The following is a 17425-nucleotide window of genomic DNA, read 5'->3' as shown; positions in this document are numbered from 1 at the left end:
GGCATACCTAGGGTCTCCAGTGCCCTTGGCGAGGAGCTGTATCGGCGCCTTGCCCCCCACTAAAGAGAGAGAGGGGGGGGGTTTACAGATAGAGAGAGAGAGAGGGGGGTTTGACAGAGAGAGAGAGAGAGAGAGAGGAGGGGGTTTGACAGAGAGAGAGGGGGGTTTGACAGACAGAGAGAGAGGGGGTGAGAGAGAGAGAGAGAGAAAGGGGGGTGACAGAGAGAGAGGAGGTGAGAGAGAGAGAGAGAGAGAGAGAGAGAGGGGGTGACAGAGAGAAAGAGGGGGTGACAGAGAGAGAGAGGGGGTGACAGAGAGAGAGGGGGGGGGGTGAGAGAGAGAGAGAGGGTGTGACAGAGAGAGAGAGGGGGCGACAGAGAGAGAGAGAGAGGGGGGGCAACAGAGAGAGAGAGAGGGGGGTGACAAAGAGTGGGGGTGACAGAGAGAGGGTAGTGACAGAGATAGGGGGTGACAGAAAGAGAGAGAGGGGGAGTTACAGCGAGAGAGGGGGGTGACAGAGAGAAAGAGGGGGTAGAGAGAGGGGGTGACAGATTGAGAGCTCATAGCACAGTGGCAGCAAAGGCATCCAGTGTATCCACTCACCAGTATACATCACAACAAACAAAATGGCCCCTGCCCCACCTATAACTGGGCTTCATAGTAAAGAGCACATGGAAAGGCAATGCATGTAAAACAAAAATAACAAATTCCCAGCTCAATTCACCAACCAGTTTGCTAGCCAATCGAATTAACCTGTCCAACAGTATGCGTTAAAAACAGGGGTTTAGTTAGCACACATTTGCAAATGCATGTGTAAGCTGCAGGGCCACTTTACGGCACCCTGTATTACCTGCAGTCCTAACTCCTGAAATCTATGAGAGTCTCCACAGTGGAAGCTTCTCCACAGTCCCCATCAATTCCTAGAGTGGGGATTGTCGACAGTCTCGGACAGTCTCCTGCAACATATCCACAGTCTCTGACCATCTCTTGTATCATATTTGTAGTCTCTGACCATCTCTTGTATCATATTTGCAGTCTCTGACCATCTCTTATATCATGTCTGCAGACCATCCCTTGTATTATGTCTGCAGTCTCTGACCATCTCTTGTATCATATCTGTAGTCTCAGACCATCTCTTTTATCATATCCGTAGTCTCAGACCATCTCTTGTATCACATACATAGTCTGCGAACATTCCTTATATTATGTCTGCAGTCTGTGGCCATCTCTTCTATCATGTCCACAGTCTGTGACCATCCCTTGTATTATGTCTGCAGTCTGTGACCATCCCTTATATTATGTCTGCAGTCTGTGACCATCCCTTGTATTATGTCTACAGTCTCTGACCATCTCTTCTATCATGTCCGCAGTTTGTGACCATCCCTTGTATTATGTCTGCAGTCTCTGACCATCTCTTGTATCATATCCATAGTTTCTGTCCATCTGTTGTATCAGATCCACTGTCTGTGTCCATCCCTTTTATTATGCCAGCAATCCCTGACCATCTCTTGTATAATGACCGGAGTCTTTGACTATATACTGTTCTGTGTCTGCTGTCTCTGATAATGAATAGTCACTAAATTTGAGACCCCTCTCCCCATATCAAGAAAGATAACCCCCATTGGTCTGGAGCAGGCATCACTAAATGGTAGATCGTGGTCTGGATCTGGACCAAGTCACTGTGCCATCCGGACAACCACGGTCAAGCCATTTAAAAGCCGGTTCTTCACCAGAATATGAAGGGGCAAAGGACATGACTGAGCGGACGTGATGTGAAAGGAGAGAGAAGGACACCCCTCCAGGGCAGGAAACTTAATGTGAAGGGGGACAGAGGACATTGCTGTGTGCGTGGGAGAGGTCATATGAAGGAGGGCACAGGGCACAGGTGTGTGTGTGTGTGATGTCAAAGAGGGCAAAGGATACCACTGTGGGGGGCGGTGTGAATGGGGGCAGAGACATCACTGTGGGGGGGGGGTGATGTGAATGAGGGCAGAGGACCCCATTGTTAGGGGTGATGTGAAGAGGAACAAGGGACACCACTGGGGGGGGGGGGGAGTGATGTGAAGGGGGGGAGGACACCACTATGGGGGGGATGATGTGAAGAGGGCAGAAGACACCACTGTGGAGTGGGGGATAATGTGAAGGAGGCAGAGGACACTACTGTGGGGTGTAGGGAGTCGATAAGAAAGGGGGTTAATAAGGGGTTATATTATTTATTTAATACTTTATTCAATATAATTTTTTAATCACATTGTATCACTTCGTATTTATAATCGTCCACCGAGTCACCTTCTATATATTTTTATAAATTGATATACATATATATTATTAGATTATTAATTTTACAGATTTATATTTATTCAAGTCTGGTTTTCTTTTATCCTAGCCAGACACACTTTGTTCACTTTAGCACTTTATATTTATATTAGCCACTCTTTTTATATCACCAACACTGGCATTCCATTGCACTTTAATTTTTATATATTTGTATCGTTAATGATTCGTGTCATGGTTTTATAACTATATTTATTATATTTATTGGGGTGTCAGACTCCCCCCCCCCTCTTAAAATTCTATTATTTTATTTTTTATTCTAGTCTAATCTATTCTTTTCTATTCTATTTAAAATTCGTTATATTCAAAGTTTGGGAAATGGTTATATTCTGTCTATTCTATTGTTTTTTTTTTAAATTCTATTCTATTCTTTTCTATTCTATTCAAATTTGAATTTATTCTATTGGAAACTCGAATTTTGGAAGAAGGTTATATTCTTTCTATTTTATTCCATTCTATTCTATTCTTATCTATTGTATTTGAATTAAAATGTATTCTATTTGAAATTTGAATTTGAGAAGATAGTTATATTCTTTCTATTTTATTCTGTTGTTTATTCTACTTTAGTTTAGTCTGTTCTTTTATTTGCTATTCTATTTTGTTCTGTTTTAATCTATTCTTTTATTTTCTATTCTATTTTATTTTCTTTAGAAATTCAAATTTGATTTGAAAACTATTTAAATTCGATTAGAAAACATCTGAATTTCCGAATGACAAAAAAATTGTCCAAATTTCAATTTGGAATGAAACATACAACACATGTCTATTAATGCTACATAAAGTTTATACAGTGCTGACAGCGGAAAAAACAATTAGTAACAAAAATTGTTTGTTTGGGCCAGCTTGACCCAAAAAAATATTTAGAGACAAATTTGGATTTAAATCTGCTTCTTCAGGAAAAAAAAAGAGATAATAAATCTTTTTTTATCTGTTAATCAGGATTGGAGGCCTCCTGTATGATTAAATCACACCCACTAAGGCTATCTTTGTCTGATATAAGAGATAATAAATCTATTACATCAACAAAATAAAATAACCAAAACATAAATTGCCACACTGGTATCTCACAATAAATATCAATGACATAGATAAATCCTACTTACAATTTTATTGTTTGCGTTTGGCTAAGATGGACAGAAAAGTCTGAGAAAAAATGATCTTTGTTGGTTTATGCATTATTGATGTCTTAGTTGGTATGGTAATGTCAATCTAATTAATATCACTAAGCTGCTAAATTAAGACATTCCTGTAAAGGCTCTTTGACATGGACAGCAGTGTCAAACACCTTCTGAAAAGTAATCTGCAGCAAATCGCTTTTCAGTAGAGCAGCGGCTTACAGGTGCTGAAGAGGCAATGCTGCTGCCTCCTGAATGTCTCTTTTCTTTTTTTAAATCCCATGGGGGATTTTGTATTAGGATAATCGACCGCAACTACAAGTCACACGTTTGGCTCGCAGTGCATTCCCATTGACCTTAATGGGGGCATTTGACAAGCAATGCCTGCATGCCAGGTTGAAATGGCTGTGGCTGCAAAATAAATAATCACGGCCGCTAAATGTGTACAGCCTTGTCCATTTGCAATGGTATAATTTAGCTGGGCTGTCAGGGGGCTGTAAAACTGCAGTTCAAATGCCTATTTCTACCGCCCTTTGTACACTGGTGTAAAAGAGTCCCTAAAACCTTAATAAAGTGTTGCCTACTTGCTTCTCTTATGATATTTTCTAACTAGGCTTTCTGCTTCTAGTTGGTCAACAATTTTCCACGAGACAAATTAATATAAAAATTGATTTTTGCTGAGCCGTGGTAACAGTGCCACCCACAGCTTGATTGTGGAACCATGTAGGGCAGGCTTTACTCCTGCATTAGGCTGCATTCTATCTGCATACAAAGGTACAAAAATTAAAACTGAATTCCAGGTAGACAAAAAAGACACAAGTTAATGTAATTAACTTATTAATGTAGTTGCATTTGATCTGGTATCAGCAGCTTGCAATCCCAGTACAGCCAGGCTCAGTGGGAGGGGAAAGTAAACAACCAATAAGTTAATGCACTGAAAAAAAAAAAGTGTGCTGATAGAAGTAGAAAGCAGTGTGACCAGAGGCATACCTAGGGTCTCCAGTGCCCTTGGCGAGGAGCTGTATCGGCGCCTTGCCCCCCACTAAAGAGAGAGAGGGGGGGGGGGGGTTTACAGATAGAGAGAGAGAGAGAGGGGGGTTTGACAGAGAGAGAGAGAGAGAGAGAGAGAGCGGAGGGGGTTTGAAAGAGAGAGAGGGGGGTTTGACAGACAGAGAGAGAGGGGGTGACAGAGAGAGAGAAAGAGAGAGAGAGAGAGAAAGGGGGGTGACAGAGAGAGAGGAGGTGAGAGAGAGAGAGGGGGGGTGACAGAGGGGGTGACAGAGAGAAAGAGGGGGTGACAGAGAGAGAGAGGGGGTGACAGAGAGAGGGGGGGTGACAGCGAGAGAGAGGGTGTGACAGAGAGAGAGAGGGGGCGACAGAGAGAGAGAGAGGGGGGCAACAGAGAGAGAGAGGGGGGTGACAGAGAGAGAGAGGGGGGGGTGACAAAGAGTGGGGGTGACAGAGAGAGGGTATTGACAGAGATAGGGGGTGACAGAAAGAGAGAGAGGGGGAGTTACAGCGAGAGAGGGGGGTGACAGAGAGAAAGAGGGGGTAGAGAGAGGGGGTGACAGATTGAGAGCTCATAGCACAGTGGCAGCAAAGGCATCCAGTGTGTCCACTCACCAGTATACATCACAACAAACAAAATGGCCCCTGCCCCACCTATAACTGGGCTTCATAGTAAAGAGCACATGGAAGGGCAACGCATGTAAAACAAAAATAACAAATTCCCAGCTCAATTCACCAACCAGTTTGCTAGCCAATCGAATTAACCTGTCCAACAGTATGCGTTAAAAACAGGGGTTTAGTTAGCACACATTTGCAAATGCATGTGTAAGCTGCAGGGCCACTTTACGGCACCCTGTATTACCTGCAGTCCTAACTCCTGAAATCTATGAGAGTCTCCACAGTGGAAGCTTCTCCACAGTCCCCATCAATTCCTAGAGTGGGGATTGTCGACAGTCTCGGACAGTCTCCTGCAACATATCCACAGTCTCTGACCATCTCTTGTATCATATTTGTAGTCTCTGACCATCTCTTGTATCATATTTGCAGTCTCTGACCATCTCTTATATCATGTCTGCAGTCTGCAGACCATCCCTTGTATTATGTCTGCAGTCTCTGACCATCTCTTGTATCATATCTGTAGTCTCAGACCATCTCTTTTATCATATCCGTAGTCTCAGACCATCTCTTGTATCATATACGTAGTCTGCGAACATCCCTTATATTATGTCTGCAGTCTGTGGCCATCTCTTCTATCATGTCCACAGTCTGTGACCATCCCTTGTATTATGTCTGCAGTCTGTGACCATCCCTTGTATTATGTCTGCAGTCTGTGACCATCCCTTGTATTATGTCTACAGTCTCTGACCATCTCTTCTATCATGTCCGCAGTCTCTGACCATCTCTTGTATCATATCCATAGTTTCTGTCCATCTGTTGTATCAGATCCACTGTCTGTGTCCATCCCTTGTATTATGCCAGCAATCCCTGACCATCTCTTGTATAATGACAGGAGTCTTTGACTATATACTGTTTTGTGTATGCTGTCTCTTAAAATGAATAGTCACTAAATTTGAGACCCCTCTCCCCATATCAAAAAAGATAACCACCATTGTTCTGGAGCAGGTATCACTAAATGGTAGATCGTGGTCTGGATCTGGACCAAGTCACTGTGCGATCCGGACCACCACAGTCAAGCCATTTAAAAGCCGGTTCTTCACCAGAATATGAAGGGGCAAAGGACATGACTGCGCGGACGTGATGTTAAAGGAGAGAGAAGGACACCCCTCCAGGGCAGGAAAATTAACGTGGAAGGGGACAGAGGACACTGCTGTGTGTGTGGGAGAGGTCATATGAAGGGGAGCACAGGACACAGGTGTAGGTGTGTGTGTGTGTGTGTGTGTGGGGGGGGGTGATGTCAAAGAGGGCAAAGGATACCACTGTGGGGGCAGTGTGAATAGGGGCAGAGGACCCCATTGTTGGGGGTGATGTGAAGAGGAACAGGGGACACCACTGGGGGGTGATGTGAAGGGGGGAGAGGACACCACTGTGGGGGGGATCTTGTGAAGAGGGCAGAAGACACCACTGTGGGGTGGGGGGGTAATGTGAAGGGGGCAGAGGACACTACTGTGGGGTGTAGGGAGTCGATATGAAAGGGGGTTGATAAGAGGACACTGCTGTGATGGGCGATATAAAGGGGGCAGAGGACACCCCAAGATGGGGGATGATGTGAATGGGGACAGAGGACACCACTGTGTTGGGGGGTGATGTTAAGGGGGCAGGGGACATCACTGTAGGATGGGTGATGTTAAGGGGGCAGAAGACACCAATGTGGGGTTCATAAGTGAGAAGGGGAGCAGAGGACACTTTTGTGAGGGTGATATGAAGGGGCAAAGAGGAGCAGAGAACACCATTGTGAAAGGGAAACTGACATGTAGTGGGGGACTCTAATCTAAAGGGGGGGATTGTAATATGTAGGGGGACTGAGGACAATGATAAAAGAACTGGATTGTAATATAAGAGGAGGGAGGCTGTGAAGGATCACACAAACATGCGATTTGGAACTGGGCTAGAAGAAAGCTTTACTCATCGGACCTCCGTGAATTTTAATTCCCCCCTGGTCTAGAGAAAGGTGAGATGAAGCATTTTTAAAAAATTTCTTGCTCGGTAAGTAAGATTTACAGCTCTTTAATTTGCCATCTATCACTGAACTTATTCATTATGACAATCTAGAGCCCCCCATAAAGCCAGTGCCAACATATCTACTAATTCAGCATCACTGTTGGGTGGATTGATCCTTTAGATATACTGTAAATACTGCAAAACCTATTCCCATTCACAATTTATAATGAATTCAGTCTCTCTTCCACAGATTGGCCAAAGCCACACTGACACTAATTCCTCTTTTTGGGATTCATGAAGTTGTGTTCATCTTTGCCACAGATGAGCAAACATCTGGAGTTCTGCGATATGTCAAAGTCTTCTTCAACCTCTTCTTCAGCTCTTTCCAGGTGAGCTTAGAAACAAGTAAAAATGTGGATTCATTATACTAAGGAGTGCATTTCTATACAATTTAAAAAAAATATATTACAGAGCTATTTGTCCTGTCATGTACATTCGTTCTGAGGGATTTCCGGCAAAATTAAAGGTTACTAGGCTATTTTACAGCCACTAGATGGAGCTCATAGTAAATAAATATTTATTTACTATGATCATCAGCTCCACTTAGTGGTCATAATGTTGTATTGTCCTGATACACATGGCTTCTTACCAAACTGTGTTTCTCCTCCAACCAACACCACACTGCTTTCCTCCTTTGAGGCCCACCTTGTCCCCTGTCCCCTCACAACCACTTCGGCCTCCTTCCTGCTTATTGTACACTCTCGAATCCACATCTTCAATCTCTCCCTCTCCATGGGCACCCCCCTTATAAAACATGTACTAGTTACACCTCACTGAGCCCCCCCTGTTTGAACAACATCAGACCCATTTCTCTGCTCCTGCTTGACTCCAAACTTCTTGAACACCTTGTCCACAACTCTATGAGTTGCTATCTCACAGATAGTAACCTTTTTGACCCCCTACATTCTAGCTTCCTCCCACAACATTTCACTAAAGCTGCTCTACTAAAACTCACTAATGACCTGCTAAAGGCTAAAACCAATGGCCATTCTCATACTCTTAGACCCTTCTGCTGCCTTTGATACAGTTGACCACCTGCTCCTTCTCAGAGTCTACTCCCTTGGCTTCCCATTGCTCTTTCCTGGTTCTCCTGCTGCCTTTCTCATCGTATCTTCAGTGTCACCTACAACTCTATCTTCCCCACTCCTCTCCCTCTGTTGGGGTACACCAAGGCTTTGTCCTTGGGTTCATTTTATTTTATCTCTACACCTTTTCCCTGGGAAAAGGTGATAACCTCCCATGGCTTCCATTAACACCTCTAAGCCAATGACATTCAGATCCATCTCTCTACTACCTGCCTCACTCCCTCGATCTCCTCATGAATCACAAATTTAGTGACATATTAGTATGGATGTCACACCATTTCCTCAAACTCAATCTGTCTGGCACTAAGCTTGTAATATTTCATCCGAACCCAACCCCATCCCCCGCCTCATGACTTTACCATTGAGATTAATAGTACAGCTGTTGGTCCCTCCACAGATGCCAGTATGCTAGGTGTAATCCTAGACTTTAACCTCTTCTTCAGTCCCCACATCCATTCACAGTCTAAACCTTCATCACATTTCCAGGATTCCCCTTTTTTTAATGAACAATACCACAAAACAACTTATTCACACCCTGGTTATCTTCCAGCAGGACTACTGCAATTCCCCTCTCACTGGCCTATATTTACACAGGCTATCTCCCCTCTAGTCTATCATGAATTCTGCGGTTAGACTCCTACACCTTACTAACTGGTCTTTGACTGCTGCCCCTCTCTGCCAATCCCTTCACTGGGTTCCGCCAGCATAACATACAAAACCATCCACAACATAATAATTTGCCCAAATTGTCCACCCCGCTCCTAAGACCACTTGCTCTCTAGCTCCCACGTTATGTCCTCCCATGCTAGTCTCCAGAACCTCTCCCATCCTCCGGTACTCCCTAGACCAGTATGTCTGGCTAACTCCTATCCTGTCGGCCTTTAGGCAATCCCTGAAAATGTATTTATTCAGGGAAGCCTACCGCAACTTCCTCTAAAAACTGCACTTCAGCCACCTCTATCAGATCATTCCCCACAGCTATTTTCTTTAGAACACTTCCCCCTCCGTTTATATTATAAACTCCATGAGTTGGGCCCTCCTATCCTTCTGTATTGAAACACATTGTAACTATACGGTCTCCCTTTATGTTGTAAACCACTGAACAAACCGTTGGCGCTATATAAATCCTGCATTATAATAATACAACCTGCATTTTCCTCAGTTTTATGCATTGAGGATACTCGAGTACACGAGCAGGGGGATGATTCTATATTAGCCAACATGATTATGTAGTTAAAATTACAACCTTCTATTCACTTTCACTCTCTTACAGGGTTTTCTGGTCTCGGTGCTGTACTGCTTTGCCAATAAAGAGGTGAGTGAAAGAAAGCAGCTGTTAGTTATTCACAGCTAGAGCAGCATCTATGTACCTGGATGCTATGAGCAACAACAAGCTAATTCTCTTCAGATATTTTAATGAAGCGGACTACATGTTAAAGCCTTTTAAATCTACCAACACTCATTAAGGACTGTTGACTGGATAAAAATACACTGCTCACAAAAAATTAAAGGAACAGTTTGAAAACACATCAGATCTCAATGGGGGAAAATCGAATGCTGGATATCTATAAAGATATAAACTGGGTAATATGTTAGGAAGGAAAGGATGCCACATCATTTGATGGAAATGAAAATTATCAACCTACAGAGGGCTGAATCAGACACCCCAAAAATCAAAGTGAAAAAATTATGCAGCAGGCTAATCCATTTTTCTGAAATTTAATAACAGCAACTCAAAATGTTACTTAGTACTTTGTATGGACCCTGCGTGCTTGTATGCATGCCTGACAACATCGGGGCATGCTTCTAATGGGACAACGGATGGTGTCCTGGGGTATTTCCTCCCAGATCTGGAACAGGACATCACTGAGCTCCTGAACAGACTGAGGTGCAATCTGGCGTGTCGGATTGACCGAAACATAATGTCCAAGAGGTGTCCCAGATGTGTTCTATTGGATTTAGGCCAGGCAAGCGTGGGGGACATTCAATGGTATCAATTCCTTCATCCTCCAGGAACTGGCTGCATACTCTCACCACATGGAGCCAGGTATTGTCGTGCACCAGGAGGAACCCAGGACCCACTGCACCAGCGTAGCGTCTGACGTCCTGATACCTAATGGCAGTCAGGGTACCATTGTCTAACCTGTAGAGGTCTGTGCGTCCCTCCATTAATATGCCTCCCCAGACCATCCCTGACCCACCACCAAACCAGTCATGCTGAACAATGTTACAGGCAGCATAACTTTCTCCACAGCTTCTCCAGACCCTTTCACATCTGTCACATGTGCTCAGAGTGAACCTGCTCTCATCTGTGAAAAGTACAGGGCGCCAGTGGCGGATCTGCCAATTTTGGTGTTCGATGGCAAATGCCAACTGAGCTCTACGGTGCTGGGCAGTGAGCACAGGGCCCACTAGAGGACCTCAGGCCACTCTCATGAGGTCGGTTTCTGATTGGTTAGAGACATTCACACCAGTGGCCTGCTGCAGGTCATTTTGTAGGGCTCTGGCAGTGCTCATCCTGTTCCTCCTTGCACAAAGGAGCAGATACTGGTCCTGCTGATAGTTAAGGACCTTCTACGGCACTGTCCAGCTCTCCTAGAGTAACTACCGGTCTCCTGGAATCTTCTCCGTGTCGGGAGACGTGGCAACCCTTCTGGCAATGGCACGTATTGATGTGCCATCCTGGAGGAGTTGGACTGCCTGTGCAACCTCTATAGAGTTCAGGTATCGCCTCATGTTACCAGTAGTGACACTGACCCTAGCCAAATGCAAAACTAGTGAAAAACAGTCAGAGAAGATGAGTAGGGAAAAAACAAAAGTCAGTGGCCTCCACCTATAAATCCATTTCCGTTTTGGAGATTGTCTCATTGTTGCCCATCTAGTGCACCTGTTGTTAATTTATTTAACACTAAAGCAGTGCTGTCACACTTTGACTGACAATTGCGCGGTCATGCTAAACTGTACCCATATGAAATTGTTATCATTTTTTTCACACAAATAGAGCTTTCTTTTGGTGGTATTTAATCATCTCTGGGTTTTTTATTTTTTACAAAAAAAAAGAATAAAGACAGAAAATTTTGAAAAAAAAAAAAGTTTTTCTTATTTTCTGCGAGTAAATTTTGAAAATAAATTTTTCTCCTTCACTGATGTGCGCTGATGAGGCGGCACTGATAGGCTGCACTGATGGGCACTGATGAGGTGGCACTTATGAGGAGGTACTAATATGCCGCACTGATAGGCGGCATTGAGAGGCGGCACTGATGGGCACTGGCGGATGGCACTGATGGACACTGATGAGCAGCACCATCAGTGCCCACACTCAGTGCCCATAGTGCTGCCAGTCAGTGCTCATCAGTGCCTAGATGAGCAGGCACTGATGGGCACTGACTGGCAGCACTATGGGCACTGATTGTGGGCATTGATGGGGGGCACGGATGGCGGGCACTGATGGGGGGGAAATTTGTGTATTTTTTTTACCTTTAGTAATCAGGGCACTGGTGATCAGTGCCCTGATTACATTGCTGTGTGTCCCCGGCGCTGTGAGGCTCCCCCTCCTTCCTCACACTGCAGGCTCTGTGTGAGGAAGGAGTGCCGGCGATGAGAGATGATCTCATGTTTTTACATATGAGATCATCTCTCATTGGACGGCTTGATCACGTGGTGAATGGCCGCTGTGATTGGCCATTCACCACGATCTGTGATCGGCTGTGTCCAAGGGACACGGCCGACACAGATTCTCCCCGATGCGCGCTCGCGGGAGTGCGCGGGGAGAGTCTTTCTGGGAGGCCGTTTAAAAACGGCCTTCCGAAAATTCAAGTCCGCGCTGCAGCCGTATATAGGCTTTAGCGCGGATGACAGGTAGTTAACATGTATTAAATAAGCTTTAAGACAAGCTCTCGTTGACCTCTGTAGCTGCAGACACTGGAGTAATTCAATCTCAAAGTTCACAAAAGATGCACTGAAGTCCTCGAGTCTGCTCTCCACTCTTCCTAGGCATCTGCTCTTTCTTTAGGCTTGGTTCAACCTATGGAATTTGCTTTTGATCCATTTCTGCATTGCTTTTGCATTTTTGCACGTTTTTCCCCGCATTTTTTGATGTGTTTTGCATTCTTTTATTCTTTTGTTTTTTTTTTTTTTGGCCAATTTGCTCTTGGGCAGATTAAAAAAATTCAAAACGAAAATTGCGGCAAAAAAACACACTACATGCTTTTCTGCAGCTTCTCCATTGAAGTCTAATGAACCAAAAAAGCATTTAAAAAAGTCCCTGACCCATTCCAAAAATTCAACAGCTGAAAAGAGCATAGATGTAAATGTGTCCCATAGGAAACCATGTTAAATGGACTGTAGTGTGTTTCTGCAAAAAAAAAAACACTAAACGCCTTACATTAGAAGTTAGATGCCTACTGAGTCACTGCTGGGAGGGAGGAGCAGGGCCAATTGAGCAGCCGATTTCTGTTGAGATTGGTTGGAGCAGGGTAAGGGGAGCAGAAAGAGCCTAGCTGTTGAAAATGAAAGTTAACAGTATTTTCTGTAAATTTAAGAATGCATTACTTCACAATGCCTGCTGCTACAGAAGACAGTGAGGGCTTGTTTTGAAACATATGTAAAGCAACTAAAACGGGTCACATGAGTGCAGAACGAACTGAAGTCCATTCTCTGATGACGTCACAAAAGACAGTCCAGGCATCGCGTCATCACAACCACGGAGTCGGGATCCACCAGATCCCTGGACCAACACCTGGCTCAGCCTGAGATGGCCAGAATGACAGTCAGCAGCTCTCTGCTCACAAAGCTTTGAGAATTGAGCAATTAGCGGTGGTTGATCGCTCAGTTCTCAGTGTAGATGCTCTGGGGGACAGATGCAGCATCGGATCAATGCTGCATTCACCTAGGTAAGTATAATACTGGAAAAAAATTAAACCCATACTTCTCTTTGAACCACTTCAGCCCCGGAAGGTTTTACCTCCTTAATGACCAGGCAATTTTTTTGTGATTCGGCACTGTTACTTTAACTGACAATTGCACGGTCGTGCGACGCTGTATCCAAATAAAATTAATGTCCTTTTTTCACACAAATAGAGCTTTATTTTGGTGGAATTTGATCACCTCCGCGGTTTTTATTTTTTGCACTATAGAAAAAAAAAAAAGCGACAATTATATATATATATATATATTTTTTTTTTTCTACTTTCTGCTATAAAACACATCCAATAAAAAAAAAAAATGTAAAAAAATCAAATTTCATCAATTTAGGCCAATATGTATTCTGCTACATAATCTTGGTAAAAAAAAAAAAACCCAAGAGGCGTTTGTTGCTTGGTTTGCACAAAAGTTATAGCATCTACAAACTATGTGATATTTTTATGGAATTTTTTTTTTTTTTTTACTAGTAATGGTGGTTATCAGCGACTTATAGCAGGACTGCAACATTGCAGCGGACCTAACTGACACGTTTGACACTTTTTTTGGGGACCAGTGACACCAATACAATGATCGGTGCTAAAAAAAGATGCACTGTCACTTTACTAATGACACTGGCAGGGAAGGAGTTAACATCAGGGGCGGTAAAATGTGTTCCCTGGGAGTGCATTCTAACTGTGTGAGGGAGGTGCTCTGACTGGGGGAAGAAAGTGATCCATGTTCCTGCTTAGAAGAAACACAAGATCTCCATCTTCTCCCGTCAGAACATCAACCGCCATTCTCCCTCTCTCAGGAACGAATGCAGGTGGCCGGCGGATATTAGGTCTGCTGGACCCGCTGATCGGCTCCCCCTCTGTCCAATCAACGTGCAAACGGTTCTCTTGCGGTGTGTGTGCACCCCCTCTAGAGGCTATCCCACGAAATGGCGTACAGGTACGTGATTTCATGCAATAGAGCCACTTTGCCGCAGTACGCGATCGGCAAGTGGGTAAACTTGAAGGGGGGGGGGGTGGGTCATTGTTTTTTTATTTTTATGGTGATTTACTACCACTATAAACAGTATGTGGTGTAAACTTTCAGAATGAATTACTACACAATGCCTGCTGCTACAGAGGGCAGTGGGGGCTTGTTTTAAAGCATCTGTTAAGTAAAGGCAATTGGGACAAGAAATTAAATCTGAGAAGGTTAATATAAAAGGCTGCAGTTATATAAATTAATGGTAAATGGAATGGCATACCAGTGTAATTTATTCTAAATCTTAAAGAGATGCAAATTGTGCATCAAGCAGCTGAGAGACCATTAGGCAAAGTGGGATGCTTATCTGTTGCCACCTCACTCAAGATAAAAAAAAAAAAAAAAAACTTTACGGTGGGAGAGACCTTGTCATCTACATTGAAAAGATACCGCCAATGTTAATTTTTTTTTTTTGGGGGGGGGGGGGCCTTATTATTCCTAATTATACAAGACTGAATTTTTCTTTTACAAGAGACACACTATTAAATAATCATTTGTAGGACATTGTAGCTTTTTATACCCTAGGCAGTCCGTGTTCAGTGACTGGACTGAAGCCATAATCCATGTTTTTCACAAGGGCAGAATGTATGTTGATAGAACTGGAGAATTGTAACATTATAAAATAAATGAGAGGTTCTGTCACTTTGTCCTTACAGAGCAAAGTGACAGGTTCTCTCGAAAGAAGATACTCCCCCGCCTCACTGTTCATCCATCGAATTGCTGAGTCCTAATCCTGTGCAAAATGATGGTCTAATGCTAAAATATTTGACGGAGGAATGTCACAAGCATTCACGCAGCGATCATAAACTCTGATGGTATCTTGCTTAATGTGTTGATTTCCTTTGATCCTCAGGGCCATCTAGTGGCCACAATGCATATTTCTGAAATACCGACGGTCTGTTCCCATCCGGTTCCCCCCATAGAGATGTATGGGGAACTGACAGCTGTGTCTCCGCAAACAGCGTGAACAGCTGTCATCCTCCTGCTCAGCGGGGGATCAACGGATCGATCCCCCGCTGAGATAAACGGAGTCCGTCCGACAGGCGGACAGTGTGAAAGAGCCCTTAAGTAAAACTTTTTTTTTTTTGTTTTGGATAAAGAAAAAATCTAGAACACCTGCCAGGTCTTTTATTGCGGTCGGTGTCTACATTAGAAAAAAATCACCCCTCTTATTTTTGTCATGTTTACTGTGATTATCAAAAGTATAAAAAAAAAAATTTTTGGTCTGTCCTCGGATCAGCAAGAGAGGGTTTATCTTCCAATGGTGACACTAGTTCTGGTGATCTTAGTAACAAAGAGAGATTCCCTCACTTTGAAGAGATTTCCTCTCCACTTCCTGTCCCATAGCCAACACGGGAAGTGAAGGGAAATCTCATCAATGGGACACAGATGGCAAAAAAAAATAACCAAGACAGGGGTTATAAGCCTCTCTTACTCTATCGAGAAGCACTAGGTATTTGTAGCGGGCTCTTACGTACAGTAGGAGAGCATGGAAAAAGAGAGCAGCCATTGATTGGGGGGTTCTTTCTCCAAAATAACCCATTATTTTGTCTTGATTGAGCAAAGAAACGAAACAGTTTTTTTTTTTTTTTAACTACATTAACGTGTCTGATTTTTCACCCTTTTTAGGTTCGGTATGAGATCGGAAAAAAATGGCAGATGTGGAAAATAAACAGGCCGTCCTTGTGCCTTTGATGACCCATCATGATGATATTGGACGCTTTATGTGCACCGGTCACCATGGAACTGACCTAACAGAACTCTGTCCCAGTATTGATACTGGGCAAAAGTGACTATTCTGCTCCTGCTCTTAGGCCACAAAACATTGGTGATCATCAGGGTATTAAAAAGCAAGCACTCAGGTAAGTTAGACTGCGGGAGCGAGGCATCGAGTGATTACCAATACAATATCAACACAACATCTCCAAAGCTATTCAACCAATTGTACAGAAAACGTAACCAAATGGCTGTTCCTCTTCACTTGGAGACCTGAAATACTTAAGCCAGTTGACAACGCCGTGACAAAGGAACATGCCGGAGTCGAAGAGGGTTTGATGGCATGAATGTTAAATTTCAAATTGTAATTTTTATCTGAAGTGTGCCAGTCCAGTGCCAATATTTTTGTGATTGATTTCTCTACACAAAAATGGGTTATTTTTTTGCAGTGAACTGAAAAAATGCTAAACTCACAAGGAGCAGGCTTCAAATGATCTCCAGGATAAGCAAATATATTAAACATGTGTATTCTTCCTTGAATCTTGGTGTGCTTTGTGTATTTCTTCCAGATCTGTGCAGTAATCCCGTGTGACACTTTCCCTCTCCGCAGGAGCTTCCTGTAATAAAGACAGCTCACTACTGCTCTCTCTCCTTGTGCAGGGTGACTGGTCTTGTCTCCGCCCCCTCCTGTAGTTTTCTACAGGAAACCTAGAGTTGTGGAGCTCCTAAGCCCCTCCCACAGCTCTACTCAGATTTTCTGCAGTATAGTGATGATGGCACTATTTTAACAAGGTACAATCTCAATTTATATTCTTTGTGGCTAGCAAGTGAAAATAATTAACCACTTTACGACTGCTCACAGTGGCTCGTTATCGTCTGACGACGTAGTACTACGTCATCAGACACTCCCCCTTTTGGGCGGCGCTTGCGCGCCGCCGGAGGCTCGCTCCCGCTGTTTTCATTCACAGCGGGAGTCGGGCCAGGGGAGGAGCAGCGGCGATCGCCGCTGCTCTTACCCGATCGTCGGGGATCGAGTCTGGAGATCCGCCCGCTGTGTATAAACACAGCGGGCGGATCTCCATAGTGACAGGGAGTGACAGATCGGACTGTTCAGCATAGCTGGACATCCGATCTGTCCATGACTCACTCAGTCACCTCCCCCCCCCCCACACGTCAGTAAGCACCAGGCATACATTAACCCCTCCCTCTCCAATAAAGTTAACCCCTTCCCTGCCAGTGTCATTTTTACAGTAACAGTGCATATATATAGCACTGATTACTGCAGTAATGTCACTGGTACCCCCAAAAGTGTCAAAAATATCAGTCAGGGTTCCGATCTGTCCGCCGCAATGTCGCAGTCCCGCAAAAAAAAAAAAAAAAAAAAAAATCGCAGATCGCCGCCATTACGCGTTAAAAAAAAAAAACACCAAAAATGACAGAACTCTTTCCCTTTGTTAGTAAACGCAATAACCTTTGCGCAAACCAATCAAAATACGCTTATTGCGATTTTTTTTACCAAACATAGGTAGCAGAAAACAAATTGGCCAAAATTTT

The 17425-nt window shown here is 43.9% G+C and overlaps 1 protein-coding gene across 1 annotated transcript in view; it reads left to right on the top strand.

The window, feature by feature from the left end:
* Positions 1-15905, top strand: part of LOC309559082 (glucagon receptor-like) — a 224838-nt gene extending 208933 nt beyond the window's left edge. The window contains exons 12-14 of the mRNA XM_082262216.1: positions 7327-7465; positions 9495-9536; positions 15785-15905. Coding sequence (XP_082118342.1) covers positions 7327-7465; positions 9495-9536; positions 15785-15850 — 247 coding nt within the window. The 3' untranslated portion in view covers positions 15851-15905. The remainder of the gene's footprint in view (positions 1-7326; positions 7466-9494; positions 9537-15784) is intronic.
* The last annotated feature ends 1520 nt before the right edge of the window (positions 15906-17425 follow it).

Source organism: Pelophylax lessonae (assembly GCF_965119305.1).
Source record: "Pelophylax lessonae genome assembly, chromosome: 6".
In the NCBI taxonomy this organism is placed as follows: Eukaryota; Metazoa; Chordata; class Amphibia; order Anura; family Ranidae; genus Pelophylax; species Pelophylax lessonae.
The sequence above is the reverse complement of the archived record's forward strand: the minus strand, read 5'-3'. Positions and strand labels throughout refer to the sequence as shown.